The sequence below is a fragment of the Lepidochelys kempii genome, chromosome 6, assembly GCF_965140285.1.
Source record: "Lepidochelys kempii isolate rLepKem1 chromosome 6, rLepKem1.hap1, whole genome shotgun sequence".
NCBI classification, from domain to species: domain Eukaryota; kingdom Metazoa; phylum Chordata; order Testudines; family Cheloniidae; genus Lepidochelys; species Lepidochelys kempii.
The window spans coordinates 90,851,950-90,866,566 of NC_136385.1; the positions used below are offsets into that span (position 1 = coordinate 90,851,950).

The window sequence follows — 14,617 nt, forward strand, 5'->3', positions numbered from 1 at the left end:
TGGGGTTGGCAACGCCCTCTGTCCGCCTCGGCCGGGCCCGGATCTCTGGCCCTGCTGGGCCCATGAAGGTCTGGCCGGGTCACGCTGAAAGGTTCTTGTCTGTGATGTGGCTGGGCCCGGGGGCCTAGGGCCAGGAGTCCAAAGGGGAACCCCCAGAACCCAACCCCCTGGCCCGGCCCCGCCTACCGTGGGGCGGCTCCCTCGCAGTCAGCTGAGCGCAGGGGCGGCGCCAGGGCCGCGGGCTCTCAGGTGACCTGCGGGTGACTCAGGCTGCGCCGCGCTTCCCGGATTCTCCTCTCCCCGCTCAGATGCCGGCCGGGACCATGCTCGCCCTGACCGTGGCTCTGCTCCTGGCCCTGGGCTCCGTGGCGCGGGCCGAGCCCCTCAGATTCGTGGACTGCGGTGAGTGGCTCCTGCCCTGCCCGGCTCCACGGGGCGCTGCGGGCTCTGGCGCTGCCTGGCCAAGCCCCGCTCCTGCAGCCCCGGGCCGCGTGCCGCACAACACCTCCCCGCGCCAGGCTGGGGCGGCTCAGCCTCGGAACTGAGGAGCCCACGAACCCCTGGGAGGGTTGGGGAGGGGGTGAAAGGTGCAGGGAAGTCTTGGGGAGGGTATTTTGCCTGTTGGCTGGCTGGCTGGCTCGGGTCCTGAAGGGTTTGCTAGCGCCCTCCCCGCCCACCTGGGAGTTGCTGTCAAGGTTCCTCCCCCTTTCCCTTACTAAGCATCCCCTGGCCCCCATAGGGAGCACTTAATGTGTCTGTAACCCCCTTCTCCAGTACCTAGCGGAGTCCTTAGCTACGCAGGTTAACCTTGTTGCTCCCTGACTGACAGTACTTGTAAGACACTGCACGCTCCCTCCGTGTTCCTCTTTTAAGTCCTAGGCTACAGACTGGTGGCTGGTATGTCTCTGGTCTGTTGAGAAACCAAGGAGAGACTTTCCCTAGCAGCGGTTCTCTGCTTGTTCAGCTAAGGGTGAATTTAGGGCCTGGGCTACTACAGTGAGGAGATCCATAACGTACCTGCATTTCTTGCTTCAAGCTTCACCGGCTCTCCAAACCATTTTGCTCCATGTTAATTGTTTAAATAGCGTTAATAGTGAGTGTCCAGATTTGTTCCAGGTGTCATACAGAGCCAGTCTCTTCTCTGTTAGGCTTGCACTAAGTACAGATAGCAGCCTCTGACTCTCTCTCTTTCTGTGGAGAGCAGCCATGGAAAATTCATGCACATCCCATTGAATAAGTAACTCCTGGAGTTTCCAGCTCAGTTTCCCAGTGCCCCTTTGAGAGCAATGGGAAGTCCTCTCTTATTCAGCCTCATGTGCATCCAACTCTCTCCCCATCTAGCCAGCTTTTGTTAGAATTTCAAAATGAATAGCTTAATGAAGGGCCGGAGATATAATCTCTGTCTGCATTCAACAGTGTTTCCCAATCTTCCTGAAACATTAACTTAAAAGTGGTTTGGAGCTGACGCTGTCACGGGACTGAAAGCTTCCTCCCACAATGCTTACAAGTAATCAGCAAACACTCACCGAAGTAGGCTGAAAGGAGGCAGTTCAGGAAAATCTACACTTACCAGTGATGGAAGTGTGTGTGTGTGTATATATATATATATATATATAAAAACCTATAGCAACTCTCTGGCTGCCATCCTAGAACTGAAAGCTCTTCCGAGTAGGGACCCTGGGCTAGATTCACAAAGTCGATTTAGGAGTTAAGGATTGCAATGCTTAGGTGACCTGTCACCCAGTGGAATAATTTGCAGCCTCACCTCAGGGGAGATTTAGGGACCTATGTAAGGGATTCTCAGAAGCCAGCGAGCTGAGTAAGGAGTGCTACCTAAGCTAGCCAGGAGTGAAATGCAAGGGAAAGGGGTGGGGATTAAGGCCCAGATCCACAAAGATACTTAGGCAACTAACCCCCATTGATCTGAGTCCTAAGCACCTGACTGACAGGCCGGAGGCCTCTCTCTGTTTGGAATTCTCAGCTATGAACCTTCTCCTGGTATTAGGTGCCTAAACCAGGTCAGCCCGGAGTGTGCCCCACCCCACCCCATCACAGCTAATAGCCCAGTGCCTGGGGCCCTCACTGGGGATGTGGGAAGCCTGATTTCAAGTCCCTGCTCTGCCTGACTTGGAGCAAGAACTTGAACCCAGGTCTCCTGTGTTCCAGAGGACTGCCCTAACTGCCAGGCTATGTGGGAAGCTGTTCTGCTTTGTATAAATATTCATTAGGCTGGAGAGAGAGATTGACTCTATAGCAGAGGTGGGCAAACTACAGCCCACAGGCCACATCCGGCCGTCCTGCCTGGCTCTTGAGCTCCCAGCTGGGGAGGCCCCCCAGCCACTCCTCTTGCGCCCGCCCACCTCCCAGACTTTCCAATAAGCCAGTCCTGGAGCAGGGGGTCCTGGGAGTGGGCGGTCAGGGGACAAGGAGCAGGGGGGTTGGATGGGTCGGGGATTTTACCTAGGGAGGTGGTAGAATCTCCTTCCTTAGAAGTTTTTAAGGTCAGGCTTGACAAAGCCCTGGCTGGGATGATTTAATTGGGGATTGGTCCTGCTTTGAGCAGGGGGTTGGACTAGATGACCTCCTGAGGTCCCTTCCAACCCTGATATTCTATGATTCTGAGGGAGGCAATCAAAGGGTGGGGAGGGGGTGGGGGCCAGCCTGTTTGGGAAAGCACAGTCTTCCCTACCCAGCCCTCCATACCATTTTGCAACCCCGATGTGGCCCTCAGGCCAAAAAGTTTGCCCACCCCTCCTCTATAGCCTGGTGGTCAGAGTGCTCAGCTGGGCTGTGGGAGAATCAGATTCAATTCTCAGCTCCAAATTAGGCAGCATGGGAATTCCAACCCGAGTGTCTCACATCCCAGATGAGTACAGAAACCACAGGGCTAGTGAGTATTCTGGGACCCATGCCTGCTGCCCCCCAGCTGTCCTTTGTATGAGTTAAATGTACTGTGAGCCTGCCTAATGCATTGGGCCCCATAAGAGGGAGAAGAGAATCCCACTGGGGCTTAGGTGTGAGCAAGGGCTCTAAGCACCTTGTTAGTTGTGAGGTGGCATCAGGACTGAGGTGGTTTTGTGCATGCCCACTGGCAGAAATATAGGAGTTTAAATCCCTATACGTGCCTACAGAGTTAGGCAGCAGCTGAGCAGGGGTTTTGTTAGTGCCAGTGGCACCTAAATGTTGGGCCTGAAGGGCCGGTTAGGCACCTAAGGAGCTAGATTCACAAAGTGACTTGTCTTGTTTGTTCTGCACCTTGTACTTTATGGCCCTGCTTCTGGTAGAGAGGCGGCTGGGGTGATAACCGCCTCTGAACAATGGGTAATGATAAACGGCAAGATATCAAGTTGCGGGCTGGTATCCACTGGGATTCTGTAAACTACATTGATCCAGGCAGGCCATCTTGTGGAACAATCTCACTAATCTGAAAGAGGTGCATAAAGAGCATATCAGCAAAGTTGAGCAATAACACTACATTGGGTAGTGTTCAGAGACCAGTCGGGGCAGAGAAATAACACAGAGGCCTATGGAGAATAAAGGCAAGAAGGGGCTGTTTTTTAAAGGTATTTAGATGCCTAAAGATTCAGATAGGTTCCGAATGTGACTTCTCCCCTCACCCCCTCCCAGGGTGGAGGAGGGAGAAACCAGTGACCAGTCATGCTGAGAAAGACCTAGGAATCCTAATGGATGATGGCAGAGCTGTTGATAAGCCAACACAAACATTATGTATCGGCTTTTATATGAACCATGGCTCAATATGTAGCTTCTGAGGGGAGGTCACAATGACACAGTGTTTGTTAAAATAAAGACAAGGATGATATGGGGAACAAAGGGATGAAGTGACCTTCCCTCCCTCCAATCTAACTCACCTCTGGCCTCCATAAACAAGATAGGGTGGCCGTTGTAAAATGACAGATTGCTCTTTCTCAAAGGCGAGAAGAGACTGGAAAGCAGGGCTTTTTTGGCTAATTAGAAAGATATCTCCAAGGCTGCTTTGTGTTGGTCACATTGAGTTTAGTAATAAACCTTCTTAACTTATATCCCAGTAACTAAGATAAAGATAAATTTCTCCCCAATGCAGTGAAGCCAGAGAACTCTAAAGCTTTGTCATAGCATTGTACTCTGCAAGAGACTGAGACTTCCCTGGTATTGATAAATACTCAATGCTGTCTTTGTCTTCCACGGCCTGTCTTTAGGGCCTACTTAGTGCATGCCCACCCACTGAAAGCACTACGGTTGCAGATGAGGGCCTTTGGGCACTGGGAAGGTTTAATTGATCTTGTACTGCACTCCAGTGCTCCCAGGTGAAACACTATTTGAAAAATATTACTAAACTTGCCTTGTCCCATTCAGTCTTGACAAACAGCAGCAGAGTCTGTCTGTGTATACCCGGAAGTGGCTGCAGAGAGAGGCCCAGCATGTAGTCTGTTCCCTCCCCTGAAGGATGTGTATTTCAGGGCATGCGTTGGTATAGACAAGACAAAACCCTTCATAGTCACTAGAACTCAGAGTGAGGACACTTGGCCATTTAAATAGCCCCCTTCTTCCTCTGTGGACACTACTGTCATGTGTCATGTCTGTCACCAAGCAGAGCCTGGCCTCCTTTCTATCCTACCAAGGCCAGGGTTGACTTATAACTCCCTTCTCTGCTACCAGCGTCCTTTCCTCTCCCCCCTGCTCATCCGATAGTTCATCCTCTGCTGTTTTCCTGTTGTGACAGTTGCAGATTCCTCCCTCTCTCCTCCATTTCATCCCACGTGATCTTCCTTTCTGGCTGTTCTTACCATGTTTCCTCCTCCTTGAATCTCTGCACTGACTTTCCCACTAAACCCAAGCTTCCCCTTCTTGTCTCTAGCCCTGCTTACCTAAAGAAGCTGGTTTTTCCACCTTCCCCTGCAGTCCCTGCACCTCACCCAGTATTTTCTTCTGCCCACTGCCTTGTCCTCAGATCCATCGCTGGAGGCCATTGCGCTAGAAGAGGTGGGGAACAATCCTGTGCTAGTACCAGGGAGCTGGATTAGATGGTCCCTAATAGTGTCTCTTCCAGTCCTAAGTGTTAATTAATCTCCTTCACCGGGCCCATGCTGCCCCCATGGCTGGCACTGTCTCCCCGTGAATGTAATTAGAGAAAAGGCTTGGAGAGGTACATTGTGCTGCCATCTCCTGAAACCCCACCTATTACACCCCAGCAGGTCATTCTGCTGCCCTGGCTGCTTCATGCTGCCCTGCACTCGTAACGCACACACCTCGTGGGTGTGGTGTTCTGTCCCATCTAGTGGCACTTGGACCACTTAGAGTTTAATGAGTTTGCTCTACAGCCTTAGCTAACAGCCATATGTTTTTTAGCTTGTGGTAGAGGCTCATACACTGAGCTCCAGAGGTCCCAGGTTCAATCCCGCCCGCCGACACCTGGGGTCTGTTGCTGTTACTCACCCACTCAGATTCCCTGTGTTCCAGAGCAGGGTTTTGCTTTTCTCTATGGACCGTTGAAAAGCATCATTTATAGCTCAGTACAAACTGTGGTGCCAATTCGGGGATGGGGACGGGACATATCATGTCCCCTTCCTCCCCCCCCACCCCCGTTTTTGCACTTCCTTAAGCAGTGGTCTTGTACTAAATCAGTACTCTGCTGCAGGAGCGGTCCAGAGCATTGCAATGCCACTGAAATTTGACCCAGCCATCCCTCTGTACAGACAGAGACACAGCCAGGCCAAATTTCAGTGAGTGGCGTTGTGACCTGATGCATAGGGTTACAATGCCACTCAAACTTGGCCCAGACCGTTCTCTGTCCAGATGGAGGGCTGCCAAGCCAAATGGTTTTGCAACCTGGTGCACGGGGACTGCCAAGAACTCACTTCCTGATAGCATTGACTCATGCAATGGTGACTTGATTATGGTCTAAAAGTACCTAAGTGGGGAACCAACATTTGATAATGGGCTCTTCAGTCTAGCAGAGAAAGTATAACACGGTCCAATGGCTGGAACTTGAAGCTAGACATATTCAGACTGGAAATAAAGCGTAAATATTACCTCACGCACCTTGACACTCTAAATTTTTAACAGTGTAAGTAATTAACCATTGGAACAACCAAAGGCTGTGGTGGGTTCTTGCTCTCTGGCAATTTCTAAAATATATGCTCCAGGAATTATTTTGGGAAGGTCTATGGCCTGTGTGACACAAGAGGTCAGACTAGATCAGTGGTTCTCAAACTTTTATATTGGTGACCCCTTTCACATAGCAAGCGTCTGAGTGTGAAACCCCTTACATATTTTTAAAAAGTGTTTTTAATTTAGAACACCATTATAAACGCTGGCAAAGCAGGATTTGGGGTGGAGGCTGATAGCTCGTGACCCCTCATGTAATAACCTCCTGACCCCTGGACTAAATAACCCTGTAAATAACCTCCTGACCCCTGAGAACCCCTGGACTAAATGATCCCAATGGTCCCTTCTGGGTTGGGATCTATGAAAAAGAGAGAGAGGGGAGACTCCCTGGTTGAGAGAGAGGGTCCCGGGGGGGGGGGTGAGAGAGAGAGGGGAGTAGAATGGGGTCCCTGATGGAGGAGGGGTGGGGACTGGAATTTGCTTAGTTTGACTTGGTGCCACTGAATACAAATAATGCAAAACTCCGAGAGCTAGAGCTGCTAACGCCCAATTTGCCAGTATGGACCTTGCCCTGGCAAGGTCTATAGTTGTCCCACCTAATAGGGCTCCCACTCCTTCCCTAGGGAAACTTTCAAACCTAAGCAATCCACATCTCCTCTTCACCCCCCAATTTGTCCTACTTCAACCTAATCACAAAGCACCTTCTTTGTGCAGAGTGGGTGGGTCTCCTCATTGTGCAAAGCTCCCAGCATCTCTGGGCCATGTAAATCAGAGAGGTCATTTAGTCCATCATCATCCCCATCCCCACTCTCTCTGCTGAGGCAGGGCCAAGTAAACCTAGAGCATCCATAACAGGGGTTTTTGTCCAACCTGTCTTAACCCTCCACAGATGAGGATTCCATGGCCTCCCTAGTTAACCTCTTCCGTTGTTTAACTACCCTCATCATTAAGGCTAAGATTTTGTTACAGATATTTTTAGTAAAAGTGAGGGACAGGTCACAGGCAATAAAGAAAAGTACAGGGAAGCAGTGACCTGTCCCTCACTTTTACTAAAAAATCTGTAACAAAATGGGGATCTGCAGGTCCCCACATGGCCTGCAGCGGGGATAGAAGCTGAGGGGGCCCCACTATGAGTTGGGTGTCAGTGCTCCAGAGTCCCCTGCTGCCTATGGCTAGGAGCTGAGGGGGCCCCCACTGTGGGTTGGATGTGGGGGCCCGCTCCCTGCAGCAGCTGGGGGCTGCGGGGTCACCCCACCACCCACAGTGGCTGGGAGCTCCAGAGTACTTCCACTGCCTGCAGCTTGGGCCCACGGTGGCCAGGAGCAGTGGGGTACCCTGCCACATCCAGGAGCTGTGGGGTACCCCCACTGTCTGCAATGGCTTGGAACTCCAGGGGACCGCCAGAGGCAGTGGGGGTAACCTGCAACTCCCTGCTCCTGCGGGAGGCGGGGAACTCTGCAGCTCCCGACCGCCACAAGCTGAAGTCATGGTTTCTGTGACTTCCAGTGACCTCCATGATTAAATTGTAGCCTTGCTCCTCATTAATAAGCTTGTGTCTAATCTAGATCTCCCTTGCTGCTGACTAGGCTGATGACTTCTTGTGCTACATTCAGTGGACATGGAGAACAATTGATCACTGTCCTTTTATAATAACCTTTGACATATTTGAAGATTTATCCGGTCCCTGCTCAGCCCTCTCCTCTTTAGACTAAACAGGAGGAAGGGTTGAAAGAATTGGCCATTAGTCATATTTTCTAAACTTCTCATTTTTTTTGAACTGCTCTGGACTCTCTCCAGTTTGTTCACAAAGTAACTCTAGCTGGAGCCTCGTTAGTCTCCAAGACTCTTTGCTTTAAGGGGCGTGTATGTCTTATGCCATGTCTGGCATTGCTGGTGTGTGCATGTCATGTTCACTAGGACTGGGTGTTACGCTGCTTGGAGGCCTCTGACTATGGGTAACAGGACCCTAAAATGACCAAATTCTTGTTTGTTCTTGCAGGCTCCAAAGATGGGAGCATCACAGAAGTGAATGTGAGCCCCTGCCCCACACAGCCTTGCCAGCTCCAGAAAGGGATGTCCTACAGCGTCAATGTCACCTTCTCCAGCAGTAAGAGCAGAACATGCTACTTTAGGGGTTGAGCTTCTATAGGGGTGGTGGCTTCTCTGCAGCGGTGGGTGGAGATGGGAGGGCAGAAGGGGAGGTAACCACTTTTCATCCCTGAGCCTTGCCTGCAGCAGTTGGAGATGTGGGGAAGGATGGCTGGGAAGTGTCCTCACAGCAGGAGAGAAATGAAGAGCATCTACTGGTGACCTCATCCTACATTGCATCCCTATGAGCTTTAGGGGACACTGCATGGGGTGGAAATGGTGCCCTGCCCTAATAGCTCTGTAGCTGTGGGCAGCTGCTCATCTCCCTCTCATCCCTTTCCCTGTCTGCAGAGATCGAGAGCCAGGGCAGCACAGCGAAGGTATATGGGGAGATGCTCCATGTGGACGTACCCTTTCCCATCCCTGAGCCTGATGGATGCAAGTGTGGGATCCAGTGCCCCATTGAGAAAGGCCATTCCTACAGCTACCTGAACAAGCTGCCTGTGAAAAGCGAGTACCCCAGTGTAAGTACCCACAAGCCAGCTCCAAGTCTCGGAGCTACCCACCCTGGTCAGGGCTCAGCCCCGCAGCATGTCTTTCAGCAAGGAGGCCCTTTTATCCTTGGGAATAGGGGGTGCATGGGAGGTCACCTGTCAGGAGTCACCTCTGCTCCATGCACTATTTTCTCCAAAACCGGTCTCCAATTCCTGATCCTATGCCAGGCCTGTCAGGGGGAGCAGCTTGGTTGTGACTGCAGGGGTTGGGGAAGGTGTGTACAGTGTTTGCAGGCCCCTTTCCGGGCAGTGTTTCCAGATAACCTCCTTCCAGAGCCTGTGACTCTGAGAGTCATGGCCCTGCACCAGCTCTTCCCTCCTAGCCCTAGTGCCTCATGGTGATGGGGAGCTTAATGAAAATTTCAGCTCAAAGGGCCAGGACTTTTCTTAACAGACACAGTGCAAGTCCCTCTATCACCACAGTATGGTCAGTATTGACTTGGAGGGTGGAGTGCTAATCCTTAGAGATCTTCCAGCCAACCCTGCTTAGCATGCAAGATGTTCTGGGTGTACAGCGTAGCTGGAATTAGCCTGCTGCAGCTCACCTGGCTCCCAGTCTGCTTCCAGAGGTGCAGTTTCTCCCATAATTGGGGGCAGAGGGGTGGGTTTTCTCCTTCCTCACCCCACAAAGAAACTTAGGCTGCCTCCATGCCTGAGGACCAGCAACTCCCTGCACACTCTCACATCCTTTATCTCTTCCAGATTAAACTGATCGTCAAGTGGGAGCTGATTGATGACCAAAATGAGATGATGTTCTGCTGGAAGATACCTGTCCAGATCACCAGCTAAGGAGCCCTGCTTGCCGCTTTGGGGGAGGGGAGAGTAGAAGTGAAAACATAGATCAGACTTTTCTTATATAATGGGCATTTCCTGGCATCTGCTTCAAAATTCTGCAGCCTCTAAGCAGCCGGCACTGTGTTGTCCCAAAGCTGAGGTACAGTTGCTGCAGGGGCATCAATAGGCAGAGGGCTCAACTCCCTGCAACTTAAGAGGGGGCAGAGTCTGGCAGCCATTGGTGGCAGTGGCTGAGCAGCACATTGCTGGAGTTCTGCCATGGTTTCTGTCCCTTGAAATGAGCCCCTCTCTCTCTAATGCAATGGGGCTGGTGTCAGCTGCTACCTGTTAACCCTTGAGTGCCTGTCCTGATAGAATGCTGCTGCATCCCTCTGCTTTTCTCCTGCTCAGTCATGACCAGAGCGTTCCTGCGACCTGCATCTGCCATCCAGAGCCAATGGAGGGTGAAGAGAGGGGACTGGCCCTGCCACTTGTCTTCCATGAGCACTGGTGTTTCCTTGGCCCAGCAGTGGCCAGCGGCTCTACAGCTGGGAGAATGCTTCCTCTGTGCAGGCGCAAACCCAAACCTCATGCAGCATCTCTGCAGGGATGACTCTTACTAACCAGTGATTCGCACTGTCTATTAATTCACATGGAGCTGCTGCTGGGGGCTTTTTACCCCTAACCTCTTTTTATAACTTTCCTTTTTAATAAAGGCTCAATAAAAACTACCACCTGCCTGTTTTACTTTGTCTGATGGGGTGGCCAGTGTAAGGTATCATCTTCAAGCTGGGGCCAGAGATGCCACTATTATTATGCGAGAGGGTGGATGACGGCCCAGCTGAGGATGCAGCCAGTCCCTGCACTGTGCTGGTATGAGGAAGCAGCTTGATGCCACAGCCCACTGCCAGGCTGGACATATGATCTCCCCTCAGTTATAGGAAAGGAAAAACATAGTAGGAGTTAAGGCTACTCACCAGCTAGTAGTAAAATGTCCCTTCAGGGCTGTGTACCCTAAATTTAAAAGGGCCACCTCCCTCTAAAGAGAGAGTCTGGGCAAACGTTGCCAGAAGACAGTGGCCCTCCACTGGGGAATTAAAGGAAGGTGCTCCTGCTGCACTGTGTGCATCACCATGTATGGACTCTTCTTCCCAGGATCTGAGCGGTCAGGCTAGGCAGAGATGAGGCAGGGATAGTCCTGACCAACCCCAGTGTCTGAGCCACAGGGTCCAAAATAAACGTTTTATTTAACAATGACAGATGTTCCCTAGCAGATTCCATTAGGAAAAGCCACCAACAGCTTTACAAAGTTGGAACCCCATCCCCCTGCTAGGCAATCGTACAAAGTGCAGGGGTGAAGTCTTGTGCCCAGGGAGAGCAGGGTCCCCAGGCCTTTCAAACCTGCTGGGCTCCACGTCCAAGCCACCGTCAGAGGACAGGCAGCATCTGTACAAAGCTGGAGCTGGCCCTCCTCACACTCAAGCTCCCAGGCCTGGGGGTTCATGCACCAGGCTGTGCCTTGGGGCAGGGCAAAGACACCAGCAAAAGCAATGAGGGGTAACACTGGCAACTATGAAGGCTCTGGACTATGGGTGGGAGTGGGGTGAATTGTCCTGTGAGCCCTCAAACAGGATAGCATGATGAATTGCTATCAACCCCTCTGCCAGGCACTGGGGAAGGGCTGAGGCTTCTCGCCACTCTCCGCTATTTACACTGGTTACTGAGGAGCTGGGGGAAGGTGCTGCCTTTCTGCAGCTTCAGCTGCTAGAGTTCCTTTCTTAAGGCCTGTTTAGCCATTTCAATAATGGTGAGCCTCACAGGTCTGCAGTGCAGGGAGTAGGGGGGCTCTGTGGGTTGGTCGGGGAGAGGAGTGGGGGGCCTTGTGGGTCCATGTTGTGGCAGAAGCAGGAGGTTGGTGATGAGCAGACCTGGCAGGGAGGTGGCTGCAGATGCTTGGCGCTCTCTACCCTGGACTGTGTCCCTATGGGCTCAGCCAGGCGCGGTATGGCAAGAAGGTCGTGCGCTTTGGGGGATGAGCAAAGGGCATCAAAGCTACTGCAGTCCCAGGGGGCCTCTCTCCAGCCGATGGATCCCAGGTACCAGCAGAGTGTCTGAGGGGGGCCACCCTTGCCCCGTCAGTCCCCTAAAGCTGTGCTGCCTCTGGGCTCTGGGTCGGTGCAGGAGCACAGCGGTGGGGCTCAGCCTGCACCACAAAGCCAGGCGAGCAGTTGCAGCGATAGGAGCCCTCTGTATTTTCACAGGTGCCGGCCTCACACAGGGGCCCAGGGCCGCTCACCACCTCACACTCGTTAATGTCTGAAAGGAGAGGGATGAGAAAAAAGCCTGAAAGCCATGTTCTGTAGCACAGCACCCCCACTGCACAGTATACCTCCAAATCCAGCAACTCCATGCCCCCACAGCACACCCAGCTCCCCCACACCTAACACCCCCACTGCAAGGAGCCCTCCAAGCCTCCCACACCCAGCACCCCCATGCCACACCCAATTCCCCATTCCCAGCAGCCCCCAAGCCACACAAAGCGGCCCCAAACCCAGCACCCCCACGACCCCATGCTGTAGTGTTCCCTCATGCCCAGAAACCTCACAGTGCATAGGGCTCCCGCACACTGAACAAAGCATCCCATGATATAAACTGCCCCCCATACAGATCATCCCAAGAAGAATGCTTTGTGCTCCCTCTCAAGAATGAGACGAGCTAAACAACAAGATTTGGGGGAAAGGCTGATTTTGGTGTTGCAAAATTCCTCTAGCTGATTTGGCAAGGTTGCCGGGAAACAGAGACGAGGGCATCTCTGGGGTGGCCCTGAAAGGGGCCAATTATCACCTCAGGGACCAAAACACAGGCAAGGAACCTTGCAGTGAGCAAACAAATGAGCATTTTATTAACCTTACAGCTGTTCCAGAGTGCTGATGGAGGCCTTTTGTCTAGACCAGCGTTTCTGGGGCAGGAGAGTTAGTGTGGTGGAGGCCCAAGAGCCACTGGCTTTTAAACACCATGTTGATTAGACCTGCTGCGAGCACTGCTATGTGACAGGTGGCCAAAGCACCTGTACCAGGTCTGTACCAGTGCTCTGTTGTGCTAGCACCACAGGGAGCCTGCCCAGACTGACGAGAGCGCACACACCTCCAACCCATTCTGCCCTCACTGTGTTTCCTAGATCCCTTCTCCTTCTCCACTTTTCATTTTCCTGAACTTTTAATTTTCCTGTGTTTCTCCCCACAGCTCCCACACACACAGAGTGAGCAGGGTTCCCCCTCATTCCCCACAGCACCCCCACCTCCAGGACTGAGGAGGCAGGGTTCTCCCTCATTACCCACATCTGCCCCCCATACTGAGTGAGTGTGGCTCCCCCTTGTTCCCCACAATGCTCCCCCATACTGCGTGAGCAGCGGTCCCCCTTCCCATGACAGACCCAGGCCTTGTGTGAATCTCCCCTCAGCCTCAGTCAGGCTGTATAACCCAGCCACACGGGCCCGGAAAGTGGCTGATGCCCTGATTACAGTGACAGCCCTGGGTGCTGAGGAAAGGGGTCCCTACTGGCTGGACCCTAGTTCTCTTCCCTGCAGTTCTGTGATGGGAACGTAGTCGGAGTTGGGGTGGGGAGTGGTTTCACAAGCCCTGCTCCTATGGAGCTCCAGTGACAACTGCCATCCCCAGGCAGTGACCCTAGGGGGAAGCAGCAGGTCAGGAATGGCTGAGGGTTGCATGTGCTGAGCTCCACAGCTGAAGTGACTGGGAGCTGCAGAGTCCAGCCAGCACTCCTCAAAACCAGTATCTTAGCACTTATGGGAGCTAGACCACCCCCTACCCTCTGTGGGGCCATTTCTCTCACTGTTTGGGGCCACTCACCTACACAGGCCATGTGGGTCATGTCCAGCTGGAAGCCGTCAAAGCAGTCGCAGGTGTAGCCCTCCCGCACGCGCACGCAGCGCCCGTTCTCGCAGCCGTTCAGAATGCCACACTCCTCTGCCTGGAGTCCCTCAAAGCTGTCAAAGTGCCCTGTGGATACAGAGGGGCCATCAGCCTGCAGGGAACACGCTGCGGGAGGGGGAGGGGAGGCTGTCTGCCCACAGGGGAACAGAAGACCATCAGCCTGGCAGTTTGGTCACATAAAGGGGCCAGGGGCAGCAGATATGGATATTGGTCTGGATAACACAGATGGGGCCCCAACCAGGCTGGCTTTAGGAGAAGCGGGGGGCGGGGGGGTTACTTTCTGGTCACAGCCTGAACCTAGAGGAAGCCACCAGGACATCTCTTGGTCTTCTTCAGTACTCACCAGTTTGGCTGGGCAGGTAGCGGGGCTGGGCGTGCTCTGGGTGGAGCTGAGGAGTGCGTAGGAATGTGCTGCCACCAACCTCGCTGCTCAGTTCTCTCTGGGCGAAGCTGGCATCAGGGGCTCCATACTCAGAACTCAGGTAATTGTAATAGGGCCCTAAGTCTGGGCTATAGAGTCCATAATGAGAGTCTTCTAGGCCTGGTCCATACTCGTATCCAGGCCTTTCTTGGAGTCCAGCCTCCCTTTCAGTCTCTCCCCAGGCCACGTTACACAGGTGAGCAAAGTCCTCTGGAGGTGGAGAGAGAGGGAAGGAACAGCCTAGCACCATGGCACGAAGGAGGGTAAGCCCCTGACTGTCTAAGGATGAGCTAAGTGGGGGGTTGCATCAGGGATGGACTCAGGCGGGGCAAAGAAAGGCCAAGCCCAGGAAGAGCAAAGGCCAGGCAAGGGCCAGGCAGAGCTAGGGCACCTATAAGCAATGGGAAAAGGCTCTGAAGCTGTACTTCTGTGTCCAACTCTTGTAGGAGGAGGCTTCCCCCTTGGGTCTCAGGGTCCTTATGGGATTTGCAAGGTGTGGAACCCACACTCCAAGCCATGACTAAGGGGGCTGGATACCTGCCAGAAAGAGTCTGGGTCTGTGTCAGATCTAACCAGCTAAGCAGGATTTGGCCTGGTACACTCTTGGAGGAGAACCCCTCCTGCTCCGGAACACCTAGCTGCTGCCGGGAACAGTGAGGGTGACCGAGTAGTGGAGACTCCCCTCGGAGTTGGTACTAACTCCAATGCCTCAGCAAAGGAC

The 14,617-nt window shown here is 53.0% G+C and overlaps 2 protein-coding genes across 3 annotated transcripts in view; one reads left to right on the forward strand and one right to left on the reverse strand.

Annotated features, from left to right (window-relative positions):
- Nucleotides 1–203: 203 nt before the first annotated feature.
- NPC2 (NPC intracellular cholesterol transporter 2) lies at nt 204–10,252 on the forward strand. The gene is made up of 4 exons (XM_073349168.2): nt 204–402; nt 8,105–8,212; nt 8,545–8,717; nt 9,450–10,252. Exons 1-4 carry the CDS (start codon nt 309–311, stop codon nt 9,534–9,536), a joined length of 462 nt encoding a protein of 153 aa, XP_073205269.1. The 5' UTR covers nt 204–308; the 3' UTR covers nt 9,537–10,252.
- A 497-nt stretch (nt 10,253–10,749) lies between these two features.
- Nucleotides 10,750–14,617, reverse strand: part of LTBP2 (latent transforming growth factor beta binding protein 2) — a 126,206-nt gene continuing 122,338 nt past the window's right edge. For both annotated transcript variants that reach the window (XM_073349171.2, XM_073349170.2), the window contains 3 exons: nt 13,819–14,106; nt 13,392–13,541; nt 10,750–11,837 (listed from right to left, as the gene is read on the reverse strand). In XM_073349171.2, coding sequence (XP_073205272.1) covers nt 11,665–11,837; nt 13,392–13,541; nt 13,819–14,106 — 611 coding nt within the window. In that variant the 3' untranslated portion in view covers nt 10,750–11,664. The remainder of the gene's footprint in view (nt 11,838–13,391; nt 13,542–13,818; nt 14,107–14,617) is intronic.

What these genes read in the sequence shown, in the direction of transcription:
- NPC2 (XM_073349168.2), top strand. Translation starts at nt 309, where the DNA reads ATGCCGGCCGGGACCATGCTCGCCCTGACCGTGGCTCTGCTCCTGGCC. An exon ending in CCTCAGATTCGTGGACTGCG is followed by an intron (nt 403 to 8,104) that starts GTGAGTGGCTCC and finishes TTGTTCTTGCAG; the next exon opens with GCTCCAAAGATGGGAGCATC. An exon ending in TGAAAAGCGAGTACCCCAGT is followed by an intron (nt 8,718 to 9,449) that starts GTAAGTACCCAC and finishes TATCTCTTCCAG; the next exon opens with ATTAAACTGATCGTCAAGTG.